Here is a 19723-nt window from a genome sequence, read left to right on the forward strand (position 1 = left end):
CTATTATGAAGCAGTTTACTTGAGTGTATGTGACGGGTACATTTTGTTGAGCTTCAAACAAGAAATTGAAATAAAAATATCGACGTCCCTTGCCCACATACATTTTGGTTTGGATCCTTCGTGCAACACTTCGACTTGGTAGAAAGATCATTCAATACAAGATACGTTTAATCCATAGATCTATATGACCTAGACTGGGCTTAGAGATGTGGACCTACATTTTGTGTGCAACCCATTGCCTAAATATGGCTGTACTTTTGACAAATACCTTTATGCGAATAAGGACAAGACACCAAAAAGACCCTGTAGATCTTTGACCATATGTCACTGTCTTTGCAGTTAAGGGTCTTGGTCTTGCTCGCGACAGGTCAAGTTATGGAATAGTTTGTGCTAAGCAACATTCAATCAAATTTCCCGTGATGTGTGACACAAATGAAATATACTATATAAACCTTTGGTTTCTAACTTTAATATTGGAATTAAAGGTGAGCACACTGTCCCTAAACATTGTTATTACAATCATATATGCTATTTAGTGTAACGTTGTGTGCATGTTTCACATGTATATAGCGTGTACGATATTTACAACAGAAGGGAGAAAACTAGCGATAGTTTTCTATTTACTCTTTGAGTAGAGTGTTTCTGCTTTTGAATAGGATTAAGGTACTAGTTGTTTAAGATGAGCCGTATTGTAATCAAATATATCCGATTACTACATGTATAAAGCAATAGATTGCAATAAAACTGGTAGCGATGTCACGTAAAATTGGTCTGTTATACTTTTGTTCAATTTTTATATCTTAAACGATTTTATTTAGCCGTGTTAAAAAAAGACATCAGAGAATCATGTATCTATGTGTACGTATGTATGTAAAAACGGAGCATTCTAACAGAAAAATACCACACTTTAGTAGATTTTTAACATCCGACAATACAGTATTACGACTGAAAACTTAAAAGGGTTCTTAAGACTTGAGATTAATTTACTGTCATCGTCATTTTATCATTAAATCTGTACTTAAAGTTGAACACGTAAACCATATTGATTATCGACATAACGATTCTTAAGCACCAGTTAAGGAAACAATAACATTATGAAGTTCCCTGTGAATTAGTCTACGACTATAATGGACGCCTTTTAATTTAAAAGATAGTTTGGCAATAAATGTATTCAAAATATTTCACTAATTCTCAAATTCATTGGGAAATTAATGTTCCATCTGGTTGCGTGAGAAGTGCATTTACGGCATTTGCTTTGCTAACCATCTTCCTTACGTTTTCAAAACCGGTAGACGGACGACAATGCAATGCAATACGCATTGTCGTGCGTCTTGTCACATTGTCGACTCGTGTGTCGTGTCGCATTATCATGTGTCGCGGTCAACAAAAAGACAGAGCACGACACATGAGATGTGACGTCGCGACAATTCGAGGTGACACCTAGACAGTAGGATACGATGCACTGCAACGCGAAGTGACATTGCGATATATCGTGCTATTGACATGCGACAATACAGTATGGTATCGCGACATTAACCACTCATATTTTCGTCGGTCGTTTGGCATTGTCGAGCGTCGTTTCGCACTGTCGTGTGTCGTATCGAATTGTCGCGATGTTACTTTGCATTGTCGCGTGTTGCCCTGTTAGCGCGACGGACAACATTACACTAACCACGAACAGGATTCCGTAGTCAAAGGTTAAAAGTGCGAATAAGTTTGAAAAGGCGTTTCATTTCTAAACTCCAGTGCTTTGACGTCATTATACTGACTCTTAGATAGCTACAATGTAAAGTGAATTCATCTAACTACATTCATATAATGCTTGAAGGTAACCAGCATAATCGGAATTGAGCAATGGTCTAAACGTAACATAGTATATATGCATATACTGAACATATTTCTATCATACCCTACGTCTAGAGCTACTCCAGATTTCGTAGACTTATTTGCATATGTCCTTGTATAAAGTATGGGTATATGTTACGGTCGTAGGAGATCGAACTAGGTCGCTAGAATACAGATATGTCCAGAAGAGTTAAATATTCTAGGTTCAAACACTTCCCGGTCATGTTCCATGACTTCCTCTCACTTCTAGAGCGACTCCAGGTATCCGATTGTACTTTGAACGGTAGCCAGGACGGGTAACGACACGTTCGCTTAGGATACGTTCATATTATGGTAGTCTCGTGTTAGATAAAATGTTGAATTTTAAATTAGTTTGTTAGCATGTCGAAATATCGAGTAAATAAATTCGTATGGTAGAAATCGCCTGGAGTAGACTATTGCATTCGTCATACATTAGTTTAAAAAGTTCCGTTATTTTAAATCTTACTGACTTTTACAGCATTTCTTGGATTTCATTTTAATCAAATCCAATGGATTCCATTAAATGTATTTTTATTATAATGTTATTAATCAGATGATGTTATTAGTCCGAGGGCGGTCGTGTTGGTTGAATACTAATGCATCAATTAAAATTAAAATGATAATTTAAAGACATTAGTACTGGTGTTCAGGTATGATCCTGTCTATCGTGATAGTATTATATATGTGTGTTTAAGCCATATTCTAGTATGAGTTAATTCTGATTAAGTATAATTGTATTTATCACTTATTTTCCTACGAATGGTGATGTTAAGAATATACAACAGATTAATAATATTTAGGTTTTGAGGACAAAAGATAAGTGCTGTAAATATAATCGGATCTTATAATTGCAGGAGCGACTTTTTGTGAAATATTGAATTAAATAAAACAACAAACCCTAAACAAAGTGTTAGAAGGTAACAGCCAGTTTTCTCCCTTTAATTGTAAACAGTAAATTGTCAGTTATTTTCACAAACGAGCTCTAAATTGAACACCAAATATTGTTACAATAACACGGATCAGTTCACAAATGTGATATATGGCTACATAGTATTTAGTATTTGTATAACGTTTATTCTGGATTTCTTCGTGATTTCATTTGGAAATTGAATCATTTTCCCATCAATTTTGTAGGACAGAATTATGCGTAGAAATGAACTACGCCACTTCATCCGCCACTTTCCGTCCATTTTTCCATATGCCGTCATATTTATAGATTTAAATATTAGAGAAATGTATCACTTAGCTTGATGACCTGTCCCAAGAAATTCCTAGCCCAATACCTATAAGACAAAGTCCGATTACCGATGGTCAGCTTTGTAACAAGATAACGTTTTTTTCTGTTGTTGTTGTTTTTGGGTTTACATCGTGTTTTAACATTATTTCTATTAATCAAGATAACCTATTGCGTGCCGCACCTAGGTCCGCAGGTCCAGAAGTCGGTGTTTTTCGTATTCAGTCCATGCGTTGCCATCCTTACCAAGACACTTAACTAACCACTCTAAAAGGCTGCAGGCCCAGATAAAATAAATTCTGGCAAGCTGTACATTTTATTGGCAAAACAGAACTTTTTTTTAAAGTTCATCTTTCATTTATATACTGGTTACAGACCTATAAACCAACTAACTTACACACAACAGTATCATTTTTGAGTATCCATTACTTTCACCAAATTATCAAATCCGAAAGATTTTCGCCATGTTTTAAAATGTTCTGACATTTTATTTATTTCATAATAGACAAAAACCCATGAAAATACTTCTTTATCTAACAGCAGATCTCCTTAGCCCTGCCTTCATTTCCCTCACATCTCACCCCCTCCTCCCCGAGTCTTCCTGTATGCAAAAAGCTAGTTAATGTCCTTATTTCTTTGTGAAAAAAAGACACACATTTCAATTGTCCCGTTAATATTTGATAAAATCTATGTTTTAAGACTGTTTAAAATTTTGATCAGTTTAAAGTGTAAAAATCACATAGTTTACAGTTTACAGTTTTATTTCATATAAATCCATTAGGCTAAGAAGCCTATGAGGCATACAAGTACAAAAGTTTATGGTGAACAGTAACAGCAATACACAAATATTGACTATGAATACATATGACACGAGTAAGTAAATATCATAAATATATAGTTTATCCCAATGGAGAAGGTTCTATTAAGTTAATAGCAATCTCTAGCTTTCAATGTCATTTTCATACATGTACATATAACTATACATTTTACAACACAGTAGTCTATAACATTCCAGTTGTGCGTCACCTTAAAAGAAACGAAACAGAAAGGTGACTGGCTGGAATAGAACTGCATGTAATTACATCATGCAAGAATATATAGAAATACAATATTAGAAAAATAAACAGTAAAAAAGTGCAAGTTATCAGAATCATTATTTATATTGATATTCTTATTCACAGCACTATGGTTTTATTACCAAGGACTTTTCTAGAAAATTCATTTATATTTCAGGGTATTATAACATTGCATAATATATCATTAATGATTACCATATAACACTTCATTACGTTTCTTAAAAGCATTGTATATGAATGTTCCAAGCTTTCTTACAATCATTTTGTTTTCATTATTTAATAAGTCCACAAATTTAAACATGTTTGGTCTTCTCCAATATTTCGATGGTATATATGTGCGTCTAAGTTCATTATATATTACACATTCTATTATAAAATGATACTCGTCTTCTAAGACGTTACAAATATGACATAATCTTTCATTTAATGGTGTAGCTGCTGGTCTTGACCAACGCCCTGCTTCTATTTGTAATCTATGAGAAGAAACTCTTAATCTCACTAATGATTGACAAAATCTATCGTTTGTAAAATATTCTAAGTATGGCTGGAACCTAAAATTTGAAATGTTTCTGTAAAATAATGCTCTACTAGAGTTTTCTAATCTCTCGTGCCAATTTTGTCTGAACTGATCATATAACCTTTGTTTAACTACAGATAGAAACATACCAATATCACCAACACTTTGTTGTAACCATACAACATAAAAACCAAGAGTACATAACAAGTTTTTCACTAAAGCACACCAGTTTACCTTATTTGGTGCAGCGTCTAGGTCACTTTGAGCATTCTATATACTAACGAGACATATTTATCTTCACTTGTTTGCAATATTTTAACCCAGTACTTTATGATATTGTAATAGTGCACAGTCTTAAAATTAACTCGACCTAATTCACCATAAACGAAATCATTTTGTGTGGTCTTTTTAACTCCAAGTAATTTCTTACAAAAATGTAAATGTACTCTTTCAATGGACAAATCTTTGGCGAAGCCACACACTTCACTTCCATAATTCAAAATAGGGGCTACTAATTTATCAAATAATAATATAAGTACATAATGGATTATGTCAAGTTTATGTTTAATTCACACATAGTTATTTACACTTATAACATTTTTTATTTTAAACGATTTATATATTAAGCATATATTGAAACAAAAAATGACATAATTTAGGCAAAAATTGGACATAATGATTTCTTTATGCATCCTTGTTTTACAAAACAGTCATAAATTTTATTTTATGTTTTTCGGTGGTTTATCGAAATATAACGGTGAATTATATCCTGTTAAACTCACTGGCCACTCAGTGAAAATTATCAAATCTGATACCCGGATTAACGTCAAAAAGTTTACCGAGCGTACTGAAAGCCGGAAACAATATGACGATGACGTCGTTAAAATGACGTCATCTTTGCGATGCTTCCTGATAAAATTTCCCGCAAATTTCGACATTTTATTGAAATAAACACAACAAAAGTAGAGTTTAAGACATAAAATAAACAGAAAAATCGTTGGTATCGATGTAATATCACGGTAATTTCACTCGTGAACACCAAAAGTTGTTATTTTCACTCGTGGCTGCGCCACTCGTGAAAATATCACTTTTGGTGCCCACTCGGTGAAATTATAACGTGATATTACACCGAAACCAACAATTATCCTCTATGTAATTAATATTGAGCTATATTTTCTGTTTAAATTTCTGTTTTGATCTGTGAACATAAATGATTTCATTTGTCATAAATGCGGCTGTAATGTACACAATTTTAATACAACTAAAATGTCCCAAGTTACCCCAACTGGGTGGGGTAACTTGGGACACTTGACCAATGTTTAATTAATTTATAGTTAAACACAGGTTACAGTAAAAGTTTAAATTCGTCATATATTATATAGGTTGCGCATACTGAAATATCAATAAATCCAGTTTATATTTTGTCTTTCTAAAATATTACTCAACAGTGTTTCTTTAAGTGTCCCAGTTACCCCATTTTACCCTAATACATGCTGTAAGATCATTTAATTTCGTGGGCATGAAATTTCGTGGTTTTGGTCAAACCAGCAATTTCGTGGGAATACGAATTCGTGGATTTCAACTTTTGAACATAAAAAGAATGGGAATTTTACTTGTTCGCTGGGATTAAATTTCGTGGATTGACTCAACCACGAAATCCACGAAAATCAATCCCCCCACGAATATTAATGATTTCACATTGGTATCGTCGTGTTAATATAAAACTAAAACTTGAACTTTTATCTTTTGGTGTACCAATAGTAATTAGCTAATATTGCAATTTCGCTGCAAAATCAGATTTCATTCATAAAACGTGTAATCAGAGTTTTATTACACAAAATAATTGAATCAACCCTCATTCTAACAAAAGTCGTTGAGAAGTCACATATGACACTTTGTATTAAACGTTGACCTGACCCAGCATGTAAATCTCCTGCATTGAAAACTGATAACACATTGATAATACGGGTTCAGCAATATGCGTCTTTGATTAGGCTGAATATAGTATATAGTATAGTACCTGTACAACTGCATGTAGCCAATCTCACGGTACAAAACAAAACGACGTTGTCATAACAAGAGAAAGCACGTCATTAAAGTGCAGTCTCAATACATATAATTTCATGTTGCTTGTAAATATCAGCTATCAATATGTCAGTTTTTCCCCTCGGTGGTTGCATGAACAGAAACTAGAAACACATAATTTAAAGAGAAATACACTGATTACGATTTGTGATTAAACGCATATCTCATTCTATCATGGTCTGCACTGTTCGCTATTCAATCAGTAAATTTTTAGTGAACACCACTCTGAATAATAAGTGGTACTGCTCAAATTGAATGTTGGCCCAGTCCATTTTTAGAAATTCCTCTTCTGCGGTACAAAAGTTTGCACGTCTGCTCATCCATGTTAACCGAAAAAAACAGGGGTAAAATAATTACAAACGAAGAGACGGTCACCGTCTGACAGATGGACGAACTACATTTCAATATCCCAACGCCGATTCGTGACCAGAGATATTTAAATGTAACTAGCGTAGATAAAAATACCAGAAGGAAATTTTGAAGCTGTTACAAGGTATGGTATTGAGGAATGCCTGGCTGATGAATCTCGGCATTATCACGCCTGGTAAACAACAGAGCTACCTCTTTCAGAGGTATACGGTAAATCGCTCTGTCGCAACTTCCGAGCTAATGCACGTCGCGATAAAAGAACATTAACAAAGGTGAGTGTCATCATATTTTTTGCATTTTTACAAGCATTGTATCGAATATCAAAAATCGGGGAATGGTAGGCGATGTAAATATGATTCAACTTTACAGAGAACTTAAAGTTTGCTAATTTATTCTTAATTTGTGGTCGTGGTGATGTTTACCAGCTAGCTGATTTAACAGTGAATTTGGCCGTTTCGTCATGAAAGTACTTTCATTGTCAAATATTTGCATTTTAACTAATATTAAGAAGCAAACCGAGTAGGCGTGAGATAGCTGTAACGTATACAATGCATTTGGAAATAAAATATACGCCAAGGAGATAGCCCTGTGTTGCATTAACAGAGCTCTGTGTTCATAATTTCAATGTTATATTGAAAAGTTTACAATATTTACGTTGGGTAAATAATTTGAAATAATATAAAGTCACTGTTCCACTGTCCAGATATACGTAAGAAATTAAATGATTTTTTACGGTGTTAATGCGAAATGAACGACAGAATAGGATTGGCAAATCCGTGAATCGCGCTAGCGGTGACGTAACTTTCGCGCCTTTCCTTTTGCTGTTCATTCGAACTGAACGTCTTAATTTTCAATGGAAAAGAATAGGGCGAATGTAAATATAATTATATGTATGAATTTGCCAAGTATTGTTTTGATAAAGATTTTTCATCAGGCTATAATTGTAAATTTTGAATAGTTGTATATTCTGTTGACGTTTAAGCTCACCTGCGTTCAGGTGAGTTATTGTGATAGCTCGATGTCCGTCGTCTGTCGTCTGTCTGTCAATATTTAGCTTGTGTATGCAATAGAGGCTGTATTTTTCAACTGATCTTCATGAAATGTGGTCAAAATGATTGCTTTGTTTAAATCTAGGTCAAGTTAGAAAATGTATTATGTGGGGTCAAAAACTAGGTCAAATCAAAGATTTTTACACTCTATCTTCATGAAATTGGATCATAATGTTTGTCTGGATAAAATCTATGTCAAGTTTGAATATGGGTCATCTGGAATCAAAAACTAGGTCATCCGGTCAAATCAAAGGAAAGTTTTGCATATGCGATAGAGGCTGTATTTTTCAATTGATTTTCATGAAATTTTGTCAGAATGATTGCCTTGTTGAAATCTAGGTCACTTTGAATATGGGTCATCTTGGGTAAAAAACTAGGTCACTAGGTCAGATCATAGAATAACATTGTGTATACAATAGGGACTGCATTTTACATCAGATCTTCATGAATTTTTATCAGAGTGTTTGTCTGGATAAATTCTAGGCAAAATTCAAATATGGGTCATCTTGCAATGGGTATAAAAATAGGTCACCTGGTGAAATCAAAAATAAACCTTGTGTACGCAATAGGGGCTGCATTTTACACTGGATATTTATAAAATTTAGACAGAATGGTTGCCTTGATAAAATCTAGGTCAAGTTCGAATATGGATAGTCTGGGATCAAAAACTAAGTCGCTATGACAAATCAAAGAAAAACATTGTGTATGCAATAGGGACTGCATTTTACACTGGATGATTCATGAAATTCGATCACAATGTTTATCTGGATGAAATCTAGGTCAAATTCAAATATGGGTCATCTGGGGTGAAAAACTAGGTCACCTTGTCAAATCAAAGAAAAACCTTTTGTATGCAATAGGGGCTACATTTTACACTGGATATTCATGGAATTTGATCAAAATGTTTGTCTTGATGAACTCTGGGAGGAGTACAAATAGGGGTCATCTGAGGTCAAAAACTAGGTCACCCAGTAAAATCAAAGAAAAACTTTCTGAATCCAATAGGGGCTACATTTTAGGCAGGATGTTCATGAAATTTGATCAAAATGTTTGCTTTGATGACATCTTTTTAAACTGAAAACGCACGAACCCCCCCCCCCCCCCCCCCCCCCGCGTCTTTTTGCCGTTTGCGCGCAGTTTCATGCTAGCGAATTTAAATGATTTCACAGTACATGAATAAGGAAATGCGATTACCGGCTCTGACATGTTTTTTTCTTAATTTCGCATTTTTATGATGCTAATTAATGCTCTTACGTCATAATATGACAAAATTTCAATTCTAAAGAAAGATAGTTTTACACAATATCTGAAGTCCAGCCCTTATCGACAAACGCGTCTGACTGATTCAGATAAAAGATAGATTGATAGAAATGAAAATAGCCGCGAATATTAGAATTTCAATTATACAGAAAATTCTTAAATTTTGAATTCGATCACTTTAGTAATTTTGTCAGTTATTGTATGTGTAATTGAGGTTGCTAATTTAATGCGTATATTGTTAACACACTAAATGCACATCATGATGATTAGCTTCTACGTAAAGTTGTCCTATTTTGATTTAGCTGGTAAATCAGCATGACTGTTTAGATTCATAAGTGCATTTGAATGTTCTCGTACAATGATGAAGTCACAGCGACTCTAATATTTGTACAAAGTACACATTTTATTTACCGGTACGTACAAACAAACTGGTCGTGTCCTCAACGAAAAGTAATTATGGTATCATTATATTCAAATATGATTTTACAAGTGTAATACGTAGTGTAAACAAGTTTCAGCGCCATTTACACTAAAGTTGGCGTTTTAAAAAATACAGACAACCCTTGCTTTTTACAAGATAATTTCACGTATTACATTTTTTCTAACTGAATTTATTTATCTTATAGAAAAATGCCGGTTCTAAGAAAATATAGCCCGCCCGCTTAGGTCAATAGTGAAAGTGCAGTTCTATTGATCATGGGCTTTGAGTCTGATCCCCCTGACTATTTCACAGTGTGTCTGAAATCATTTGTCTTCCACCTCTGACACAATGAATAATACGGAGAACTTGATAGATACTTACTAGTGCTGAATCCAGAAGAACTGGTTAAAACGGCACTAAATACAAAACAAGTAAAATAAATATAAGAAAATATAAGCAATATGTATTATACAAATGCTGTATAAATATAAAAATGTGATAATTGAATTGTATCTCGTAACTGTAAATGCAACAGAGAGCTATCTCCTTGGCGACATGACTATCTCCTTCACGACAGAGCTGTCTCTCACAATAAAAAGTGAATATTTTTACTCCCAAACCATTATCGGTACATATTTTATATCCAAATGGATTGTATACTTTACAGCCATCTCACGCCTACTCGATTTGCTTCTTAATATTAGTTAAAATGCAAATATTTGACAATGAAAGTACTTTCATGACGAAACGGCCAAATTCACTGCTAAATCAGCTTGCTGGTAAACATCACCACGACCACAAATTAAGAATAAATTAGCAAACTTTAAGTTCTCTGTAAAGTTAAATCATATTTACATCGCCTACCATTCCCCGGTTTTTGATATTCGATACAATGCTTGTAAAAATGCAAAAAAAATATGATAACACTCACCTTTGTTGATGTTCTTTTATCGCGACGTGCACTAGCTCGGAAGTTGCGACAGAGCGATTTACCGTATACCTCTGAAAGAGGTAGCTCTGTTGTTTACCAGGCGTGATTATGTGTCGATAAACTGCTCATATCCAAGCGTAACTACAGTTTACTGACGTACTGTGATTGTGAGATAAGTGTGAGATCTCGAAGCAGTATTAGACTCAAGTATGGATATAGGACAACAGGTCAGCTGACTATGTAGGTCTAGATATGCGCAACCACACAGAATTAGTCACATCAGACGGTAAATATAGAAATCATCGATGCCACCAAATACTTTTTGAAGTCCCAGGTTACCCCAAGATTTAAAAATTGTAATGAATCCTAAACATCAAACTGGTCAAACTGCAACATGTCCATAACACGACAGCTCGCATTAAAACGAGTACGCCCGTCGCACTATATTCCTATACTGAAGTAGCTCCGTGAACTATTGGTGACATACAGTGTACAGTATAAAATTCTGACCAACACGTACTAGATTTTACATACTTATTTCCAAGCGTATTAAAGTCAGGAGGTCGCATAGCGCCGTTTTCCAACAGTATTTCAGGCAGATTCACCTAACCAGTGTTCCTAGATTCTGTACTAGTACAAACCTATTCTCCGCAAGTAACTGTCAACTTCTCCACATGAATCAGCGGTGGATGACGAATGATTTCAGACACAATGTTTTTATCAAATCGTCACGGAGACCATACGTCTCGAAAGGGGATCGAACTCACCACCCCGCCATCTGCGCTCTCTCTATTGAGCTAAGTGGACGGGCTTTGATAAATATTACATCTTTTTCTTGTAAACGAATTAACTCTTTTTATTAGATACTAACCACATTGCTCTTTTTTCACTCTAGTCATGGTATAAAATATTTATCGTTATGATACTGGTATATTTCAAGGTCTATGGTTTAATATCATGCAATAATGTTTAATGACTAAAAAACTTCAAAATCAGTTGGGGTCCATGGTGAATGTGCTTTTACACTAATGATAACTGTGACCTTGACCTCTGACCAATTGACTATTACACAGTAAGACTCATTTTCTGCCCATGGGCAATGAACCTGTGAAGTTTTAGAAACACAGGTCAATGTATTATCATAAACACTGTGATCTTTATCTTTGACCCACTGACCTTGGAGTCAGTAGAGGTTGTTAACTGTCTATGGGCAATGTTCCTGCCAAGTTGAAGGATGACAGATCAAGGTTATCTCAAAACATTAAGTGGACAGATTTTTGTACATACGATCACTGTAACCTCAACCTTTGCCACACTAATCTCAAAATAGATAAGGGTCTTATTTTGTCCATGTGAAATGTGACTATGAAGTTGGAGGATCATAGTCCAAAGCATTCTTAAGTTACTCAGGAGAACCTGAATTGCTAACAGACTCACAGACAGACCAGCTTCACAGCATTATACAGCTCTTTGAATTAATAACAAGAGTGCCAGACTGTCACAAAATACGCCCGTCTAAATATTCAGTTACGTATCATTAAGGTAATAAAGTTGATGATGTATGCCTTGTTAACCAAAAAAAAAAGAGTAAGAAAGAATCAAGGTGTTTGTGAGGTTCCATGTGGGATGAAATTGACTGGACAAAGCAAATTTCGCAGATTTTGAGTAATTCAAGGGCCATAATCCAAGAGTGCCTGCGGCGATTTGGGTGGTTATCTTCTTCTTGTCGTTCGCAGTTTTGGTGGTTATCAAACTTGGCCGAGATATTATGCCCATAAACATTGTCAGCAAGTTTGGTGAAGATCGAATGAAAACTGTTTGACTTAAGAGAGTGGACATGCTTTTGGATGCCAAACGCCCGCCCGCCTGCCACACGTGTTCACATAATACGCCCCACTCTTTCAGAGACAGGCGTATAAAAAGTGATAGTATATTGTGATGGAAACATGCACATACTATAAAATTTTCCCTTAAATGAATACTAATTGTAAATTTTATTTATGTGGCAATGGTTATTTGAACTTTGGAATGAATGCAAGGATAGCACAATTTTTTTTTAATGTAGACAGACAGATGCACAGACAGACATGTGAACATCCAGGCTATAAACATTATGTAGAATAGGGACATTAAAAGTATAATTTTACAAATTTACAATACTGTCGCAATTAAATCAAGAAAACATTATTTAAATAATTTATTTTTATCTCAATAGAACATATTCATTAAATATAACATTTCCAAAAGATCATGAGATTTCAATCAACTGAATGTATGTAGTTCACAGTAGCATTTCTCTATAGGGAATTTATATTGTTTACATAGATCTATGTATTCTGTAGCATGCATATCTTGTCTCTAATGCAAAACTGGTATGTTAAATCAATTCCTGCAAGTATTCTTTTACAGCTGTTTCAAAAACTTGAAGACTTGTTTTTGTAAAGAATTCAAACAAGTATTAATTACTATAAATTACCCCTGAAATTTAATTTAAACTAGAACTATCACAGGAGTGACAAATTATACCCCCACAATATGGCCTTTTCCCAGAAGTATGGCAAATTGTAAGTTGGAAAGCGGCCAAAACTAGGTCAGAAAACTGGTGGTTTGTAGCCAAAGTCGAACTTGACCTGTATTTTATGATGGTACACCTGTGTACCAAAAATTAATTAAATCTGTCAGGCCTATCACGAGTTGCTGTCTAAACACCATGAGTTTGGCAAATTTTAAGTTGAAAGGGGCCATAACTTTGTCAAAAAAATGGTGGTTTCTTGAAAAAGTCAAACATGACCTGTATTTTATTATATTTCACCTGTGTACCAAAAATTATTTAAATCTGTTAAGCCTTTCATGGGTCATTGTCCAGAAACCATGAAAACCAACAGACCAACCGACCGACCGACCAACAAACCCACTGCTATATACCCCTCAAACTTTGTTTGTTGTGGGGTATAATTATGCAGCATTACCTATAAGAAAATAATTGTTCCTAATCAGCTTGACTTAACATAATGTTCGAAAGATGATAAAATATGATTGCCATTTTCTTATAAAAATATTGTTCCCTATGGTGGTAAAACAGGTTTGATAATTGTACTAAACACTATAAAGAAAACAACATGTCTCATCTCCTTTTTTGCACTGAACAGCATCAAAAGTCACTATATGTAGCAAAAATATTGCACTATACAAAAACAACAAACAGTTTCAGTATTCATACTGTATAACTTATACCAGAATCTTGAAATAAAACAAGAATCCAAGTGGATTAAATACAAAACAATAAAATTACCAATACTGCTCACCTTCTACAACATTATACTTGCTTGGGTTATAAAATGCAGATCTGAATACAAAACCATGATTCTATATTCAACATGTTCAATCATAAACAATTTAAATACACAGTATTTTGAAGTATACCAACATATAAAGGACCAAATTTACCACAAATGGAGAAACAAACAGTACAGGAATAACTAGAGCTATCAATGAATATGATTAATACCCCCAAAATACGGCTTTGTCAGATAAAAGAAGACATTTTTGTCAAGTTCAGGTGTTGACACCCTAAAAATTACACTGGCTAAGAACAAAATAAAAGCCGAGAATACTTTAACTAAACTGCAAGCCACAGAAGTGTGAAACCTCTGACAAAACATTGACAAAAATGTTTTCAAAAAGAGACAATAAACAAGTTTCATAGGTGCCTCAGTGACCCCCACCTTCGCCCAACCAATAAAAATACATAAAGCCTAGCTACACTTTATGGTAATTGCCTCTATGTAGTTTCATTGGCATCTCTTTATAACTGTGGAAGAAGTTTGCTCCACAAACTTTACGCAATCACAAGGTGCATGGGTGCCCATGGCCCCTGCTCCTCCCCCTATGGTACCCCAACCTCCGACTATCCACCCAAGAAATAATTAGTCTCACACAACAACACTTCATGGTTATCATCTATATTAAGTTTCACTGGAACCCCTTATAAACTGTGTAAGCAGATCACTCCAGAAGCTTTTTTTGGTAATGAAACAACAGACTTAAAGCATGACCAACCATCATCCCTCACTATACTTTGTTTTCCAAGATATAAATGTAGAAAAAGCAAACATAAGCTGATACAATGCATATGAGCCATGTCATGGGAAAACCAACATAGTGGCTTTGCGACCAGCATGGATCCAGACCAGCCTGCGCATCCGCGCAGTCTGGTCAGGATCCATGCTGTTCGCTAACTGTTTCTCTAACTGTTATAGACTTTGAAAGCGAGAGCTGGTCGCAAAGCCACTATGTTGGTTTTCTCATGGCATGGCTCATTTATTTTCTGCAGCCTGTGGATTTGTAGTATTAGAGTGCTAGTAATTACCATTGTTGGTTCATTTCAGGACAAACTGTTACCTGATCCTTTACACAAGTATATTTTCCGATATTATTGTTACTAGTATATCAGTATGAGGCAAAGATAAGAAAATATGTAATTTCAAACTTAAATTTTGATAATACTTTCATAAACAATCTCAGTTTTTCAATATAATAATTTAAGGAGTTCACATGTCATTTCGGTCATTCATAACTGACACAGGATGAAATCTATTGTTTGCTGCCAACATCGAGCTGACAAAACTTAAACAAGAGGACCATGATGGTCCTGAATTGCTCACCTCTTCCCACATGACCCAGTTTTGAGTATGACGTCGTTTTTTCTATTCTTTGACTTAGTGACCTAGTTTTTTATTATTTGACCTAGTGACCTAGATTTTAATAATTTTAGACCTACTGACCTAGTTTTTGACCCAGTTTCAAACTTGACCTAGATATCATCAAGATGAACATTCAGACCAACTTTCATACAGATCCCATGAAAAGTATGGCCTCTAGAGAGGTCACAAGGTTTTTTTATTATTTGACCTACTGACCTAGTTTTTTAAGGCACGTGACCCAGTTTCAAACTTGACCTAGATATCATCAAGGTGAACATTCTGACCAATTTTTATGGAGATCCATTCACAAGTATGGCCTCTAGAGAGGTCACAAGGTTTTTCTATTTTTTGACCGCACATGACCCTGTTTCGAACTTGACCTAGATATCATCAAGATGAACATTCAGACCAATTTTCATACAGATCCCATGAAAAATATGGCCTTTGGAGAGGTCACAAGGTTTTTCTATTATTTGACCTACTGACCTAGTTTTTGATGGCATGTGACCCACTTTCGAACTTGACCTAGAAATCATCAAGATTAACATTCAGACTAACTTTCATACAGATCCCATGAAAAATATGGCCTCTAGAGAGGTCACAAGGTTTTTCTATTTTTAGACCTACTGACCTAGTTTTTGACGGCACAAGACCCACTTTCAAACTTGACCTACATATTATCAAGGTGAACATTCTGACCAATTTTCATGAAGATCTCATGAAATATATGGCCTCTAGAGAGGTCACAAGGTTTTTCTATTTTTAGACCTACTGACCTAGTTTTTGACCGCACATGACCCAGTTTCAAACTTGACCTAGATATCATCAAGATGAACATTCAGACCAACTTTCATACAGATCCAATGAAAAATATGGCCTTTAGAGAGGTCACAAGGTTTTTCTATTATTTGACCTACTGACCTAGTTTTTGATGGCACGTGACCCAGTTTCAAATTTGACCTAGATATCATCAAGATGAAAGTTCTGACCAATTTTCATGAAGATCTTGTGAAATATATGGCCTCTAGAGAGGTCACAAGGTTTTTCTATTTTTAGACCTACTGACCTAGTTTTTGATGGCACGTGACCCAGTTTCGAACTTGACCTAGATATCATCAAGATGAACATTCAGACCAATTTTCATACAGATCCCATGAAAAATATGGCCTTTAGAGAGGTCACAAGGTTTTTCTATTATTTGACCTACTGACCTAGTTTTTGATGGCACGTGACCCAGTTTCGAACTTGACCTAGATATCATCAAGGTGAACATTCAGACTAACTTTCATACAGATCCCATGAAAAATATGGCCTTTAGAGAGGTCACAAGGTTTTTCTATTATTTGACCTACTGACCTAGTTTTTGATGGCACGTGACCCACTTTCGAACTTGACCTAGATATCATCAAGGTGAACATTCAGACTAACTTTCATACAGATCCCATGAAAAATATGGCCTCTAGAGAGGTCAAAAGGTTTTTCTATTATTTGACCTACTGACCTAGTTTTTGTCGCCACCTGACCCGGTTTCGAACTTGACCTAGATATCATCAAGATGAAAGTTCTGACCAATTTTCATGAAGATCTCATGAAATATATGGCCTCTAGAGAGGTCACAAGGTTTTTCTATTTTTAGACCTTCTGACCTAGTTTTTGACCGCATGTGACCCAGTTTCAAACTTGACCTTGATATCATCAAGATGAACATTCAGACCAACCTTCATACAGATTCCATGAAAAATATGGCCTTTAGAGAGGTCACAAGGTTTTTCTATTATTTAACCTACTGACCTAGTTTTTGAAGGTACGTGACCCAGTTTCGAACTTGACCTAGATATCATCAATATGAACGTTCTGACCAATTTTCATGAAGATCTTATGAAATATATGGCCTCTAGAGAGGTCACAAGGTTTTTCTATTTTTAGACCTACTGACCTAGTTTTTGAAGGCACGTGACCCAGTTTCGAACTTGACCTAGATATCATCAAGATGAAAGTTCTGACCAATTTTCATGAAGATCTTGTGAAATATATGGCCTCTAGAGAGGTCACAAGTTTTTTCTATTTTTAGACCTACTGACCTAGTTTTTGATGGCACGTGACCCAGTTTCAAACTTGACCTAGATATCATCAAGGTGAACATTCTGACCAATTTTCATGAAGACCTTATGAAATATATGGCCTCTAGAGAGGTCACAAGGTTTTTCTATTTTTAGACCTACTGACCTAGTTTTTGATGGCACGTGACCCAGTTTCGAACTTGACCTAAATATCATCAAGATGAACATTCTGACCAACTTTCATAAAGATTCGAAGAAAAATGTGACCTCTAGAGTGGTCACAAGCAAAAGTTTACGTACGCACGGACGTACGGACGGACGACAGACGACGGACACGGCACGATCACAAAAGCTCACCTTGTCACTTTGTGACAGGTGAGCTAAAAATGAGGACAATTTTCTTAACAAAAGTTAGATATATTTTAGTACACTCACATGAGAAAATACTGCAGTACGAGTACATACCGTAGTACAGACCAAAACATAATATCGTGGTACCAAAGTTTGTTATAACAGTCAACCCTTGTCATAAACTCTGTCCGTAATAAACTCTGTCCATGCATAAATTATAAAAATTATGCAATAATATAGGACTTCCATCTGATTTCATACCACAAAAATTTCATTTGTATAGTAGATATATAAATTATCACATCTTTAATTCTAAACTTCTCCAAATTACCATATCTCCTCCATATGGTAATCATAATCACTAAAAGCAATACTAACTTTATTATACAGTCAAACCTGTCTAAATACCACTCTGGGGGAAAGTAAAAGGCCATCATACTAAATAGTTGTCCCCTCTGCCCTCTACACAGCTAAATTCACACAATTTTATGGTTGAATGGGAACATAATATAGTGGCCTTTATTGCAGGTTTTATAGTTGTAACCTTCACTTGGAGGTGGTCTTTCACACAGGTTTGACAGTATACATAGAGTATGAATTTGGTCCCTTTCTAATGTGCTTACTATGAACATGATTAACAACCTTATTATATAACTTATGCTATGAATTTACTACAAAACTATAGTTGAACATATAAATAGGAAAACCTTTTTCCAAACCATCTATAAAGAGATGATACAGAAAGTACAAAATTTGTTTCAATTAAGCACACAAGTAATTACCCCAGGTATTGCACCCAGCAAACTTCCACTGGTCTACAACATAAATATATAGATAAATAAATCTAATTTTGGAAGCCAATTCTGCATTCAGCACCAAAAATTCAGAACATGAAACATTAAACATTCTAAATAAGTCAGACTTTCACTAATTCTGAAGCTAAAAACTGGCTCAATAATTTTTATATGTAACATTCCCATTAAATTTCAGCAAATATGTTTAGAACAGAAATGTTAAACCATCTAAAAGAGAAATTTGCAAACTTTTCAGAGTCATTTATTTGAAACAAAGACCTTCAGAATACTGTTTAGAGACATTCTGGTAACTAATGAATCTGGGGCCGCAAAGACACATATATTTATGCTGAACTTCCCCACCAGCCTCTTTTTTGAAGTCCCCACCAGCCTCTATTCTGAACTACCCCACCAGCCTCTATGCTGAACTACCCCACCAGCCTCTATTCTGTGCTTGTACAGTAGTTTTTTCCTGTGGACTGAACTGTAATATTGTAGTAATTGCGTTCAACATTTGTTGTTTTCCTACTGGATCGTGACATATCAAGAACTTGTATGTGACATTCTTCAAGTACTCCAAGTTAGCACCTTCTCTACTTATACTCCTGTCTAATTTCCTAATTTCTTCTTTCAACCTGTCAATCTGTTCATATAACTGTTCTTGTTTAGTTGCAGACGACACTTGTAAATCTCTCAAAGCAAGTTCAAGTTCCCGTTTCTGTTTTCTAAGAGCATTAATGTCAACGTCTTTACGTGCTTGCTCTTGAGCAAAGTATAACAGAGTCATCTCCCCTTGGCCAGAAGGAGGCGTGGCTAACAGTCTTGTAACAGCCTCATCCTCTGTACTCTGTCTTTCTGATGAAGCTCCGCCCATATCATGATTAGCCCTTGAATAGTAAATTACCAGTGTATGTGTTAACAGACAAATGGATTTATATTAAGTGTAACTTCTCAATAAGTTCCTAAACTAGAGAAAGTAATTCAATGGTCTATAATTATCTATTCGC

The 19723-nt window shown here is 35.1% G+C and overlaps 1 protein-coding gene across 4 annotated transcripts in view; it reads right to left on the bottom strand.

Moving 5' to 3' along the window:
* Positions 1-12988: 12988 nt before the first annotated feature.
* LOC123525187 (GRIP and coiled-coil domain-containing protein 1-like) overlaps positions 12989-19723 on the bottom strand; it is a 39127-nt gene continuing 32392 nt past the window's right edge. For all 4 annotated transcript variants that reach the window (XM_053538103.1, XM_053538101.1, XM_045304031.2 and 1 more), the window contains one exon: positions 12989-19603. In XM_053538103.1, coding sequence (XP_053394078.1) covers positions 19135-19603 — 469 coding nt within the window. In that variant the 3' untranslated portion in view covers positions 12989-19134. The remainder of the gene's footprint in view (positions 19604-19723) is intronic.

Source organism: Mercenaria mercenaria, chromosome 3 (genome assembly GCF_021730395.1).
Source record: "Mercenaria mercenaria strain notata chromosome 3, MADL_Memer_1, whole genome shotgun sequence".
NCBI classification, from domain to species: Eukaryota; Metazoa; Mollusca; class Bivalvia; order Venerida; family Veneridae; genus Mercenaria; species Mercenaria mercenaria.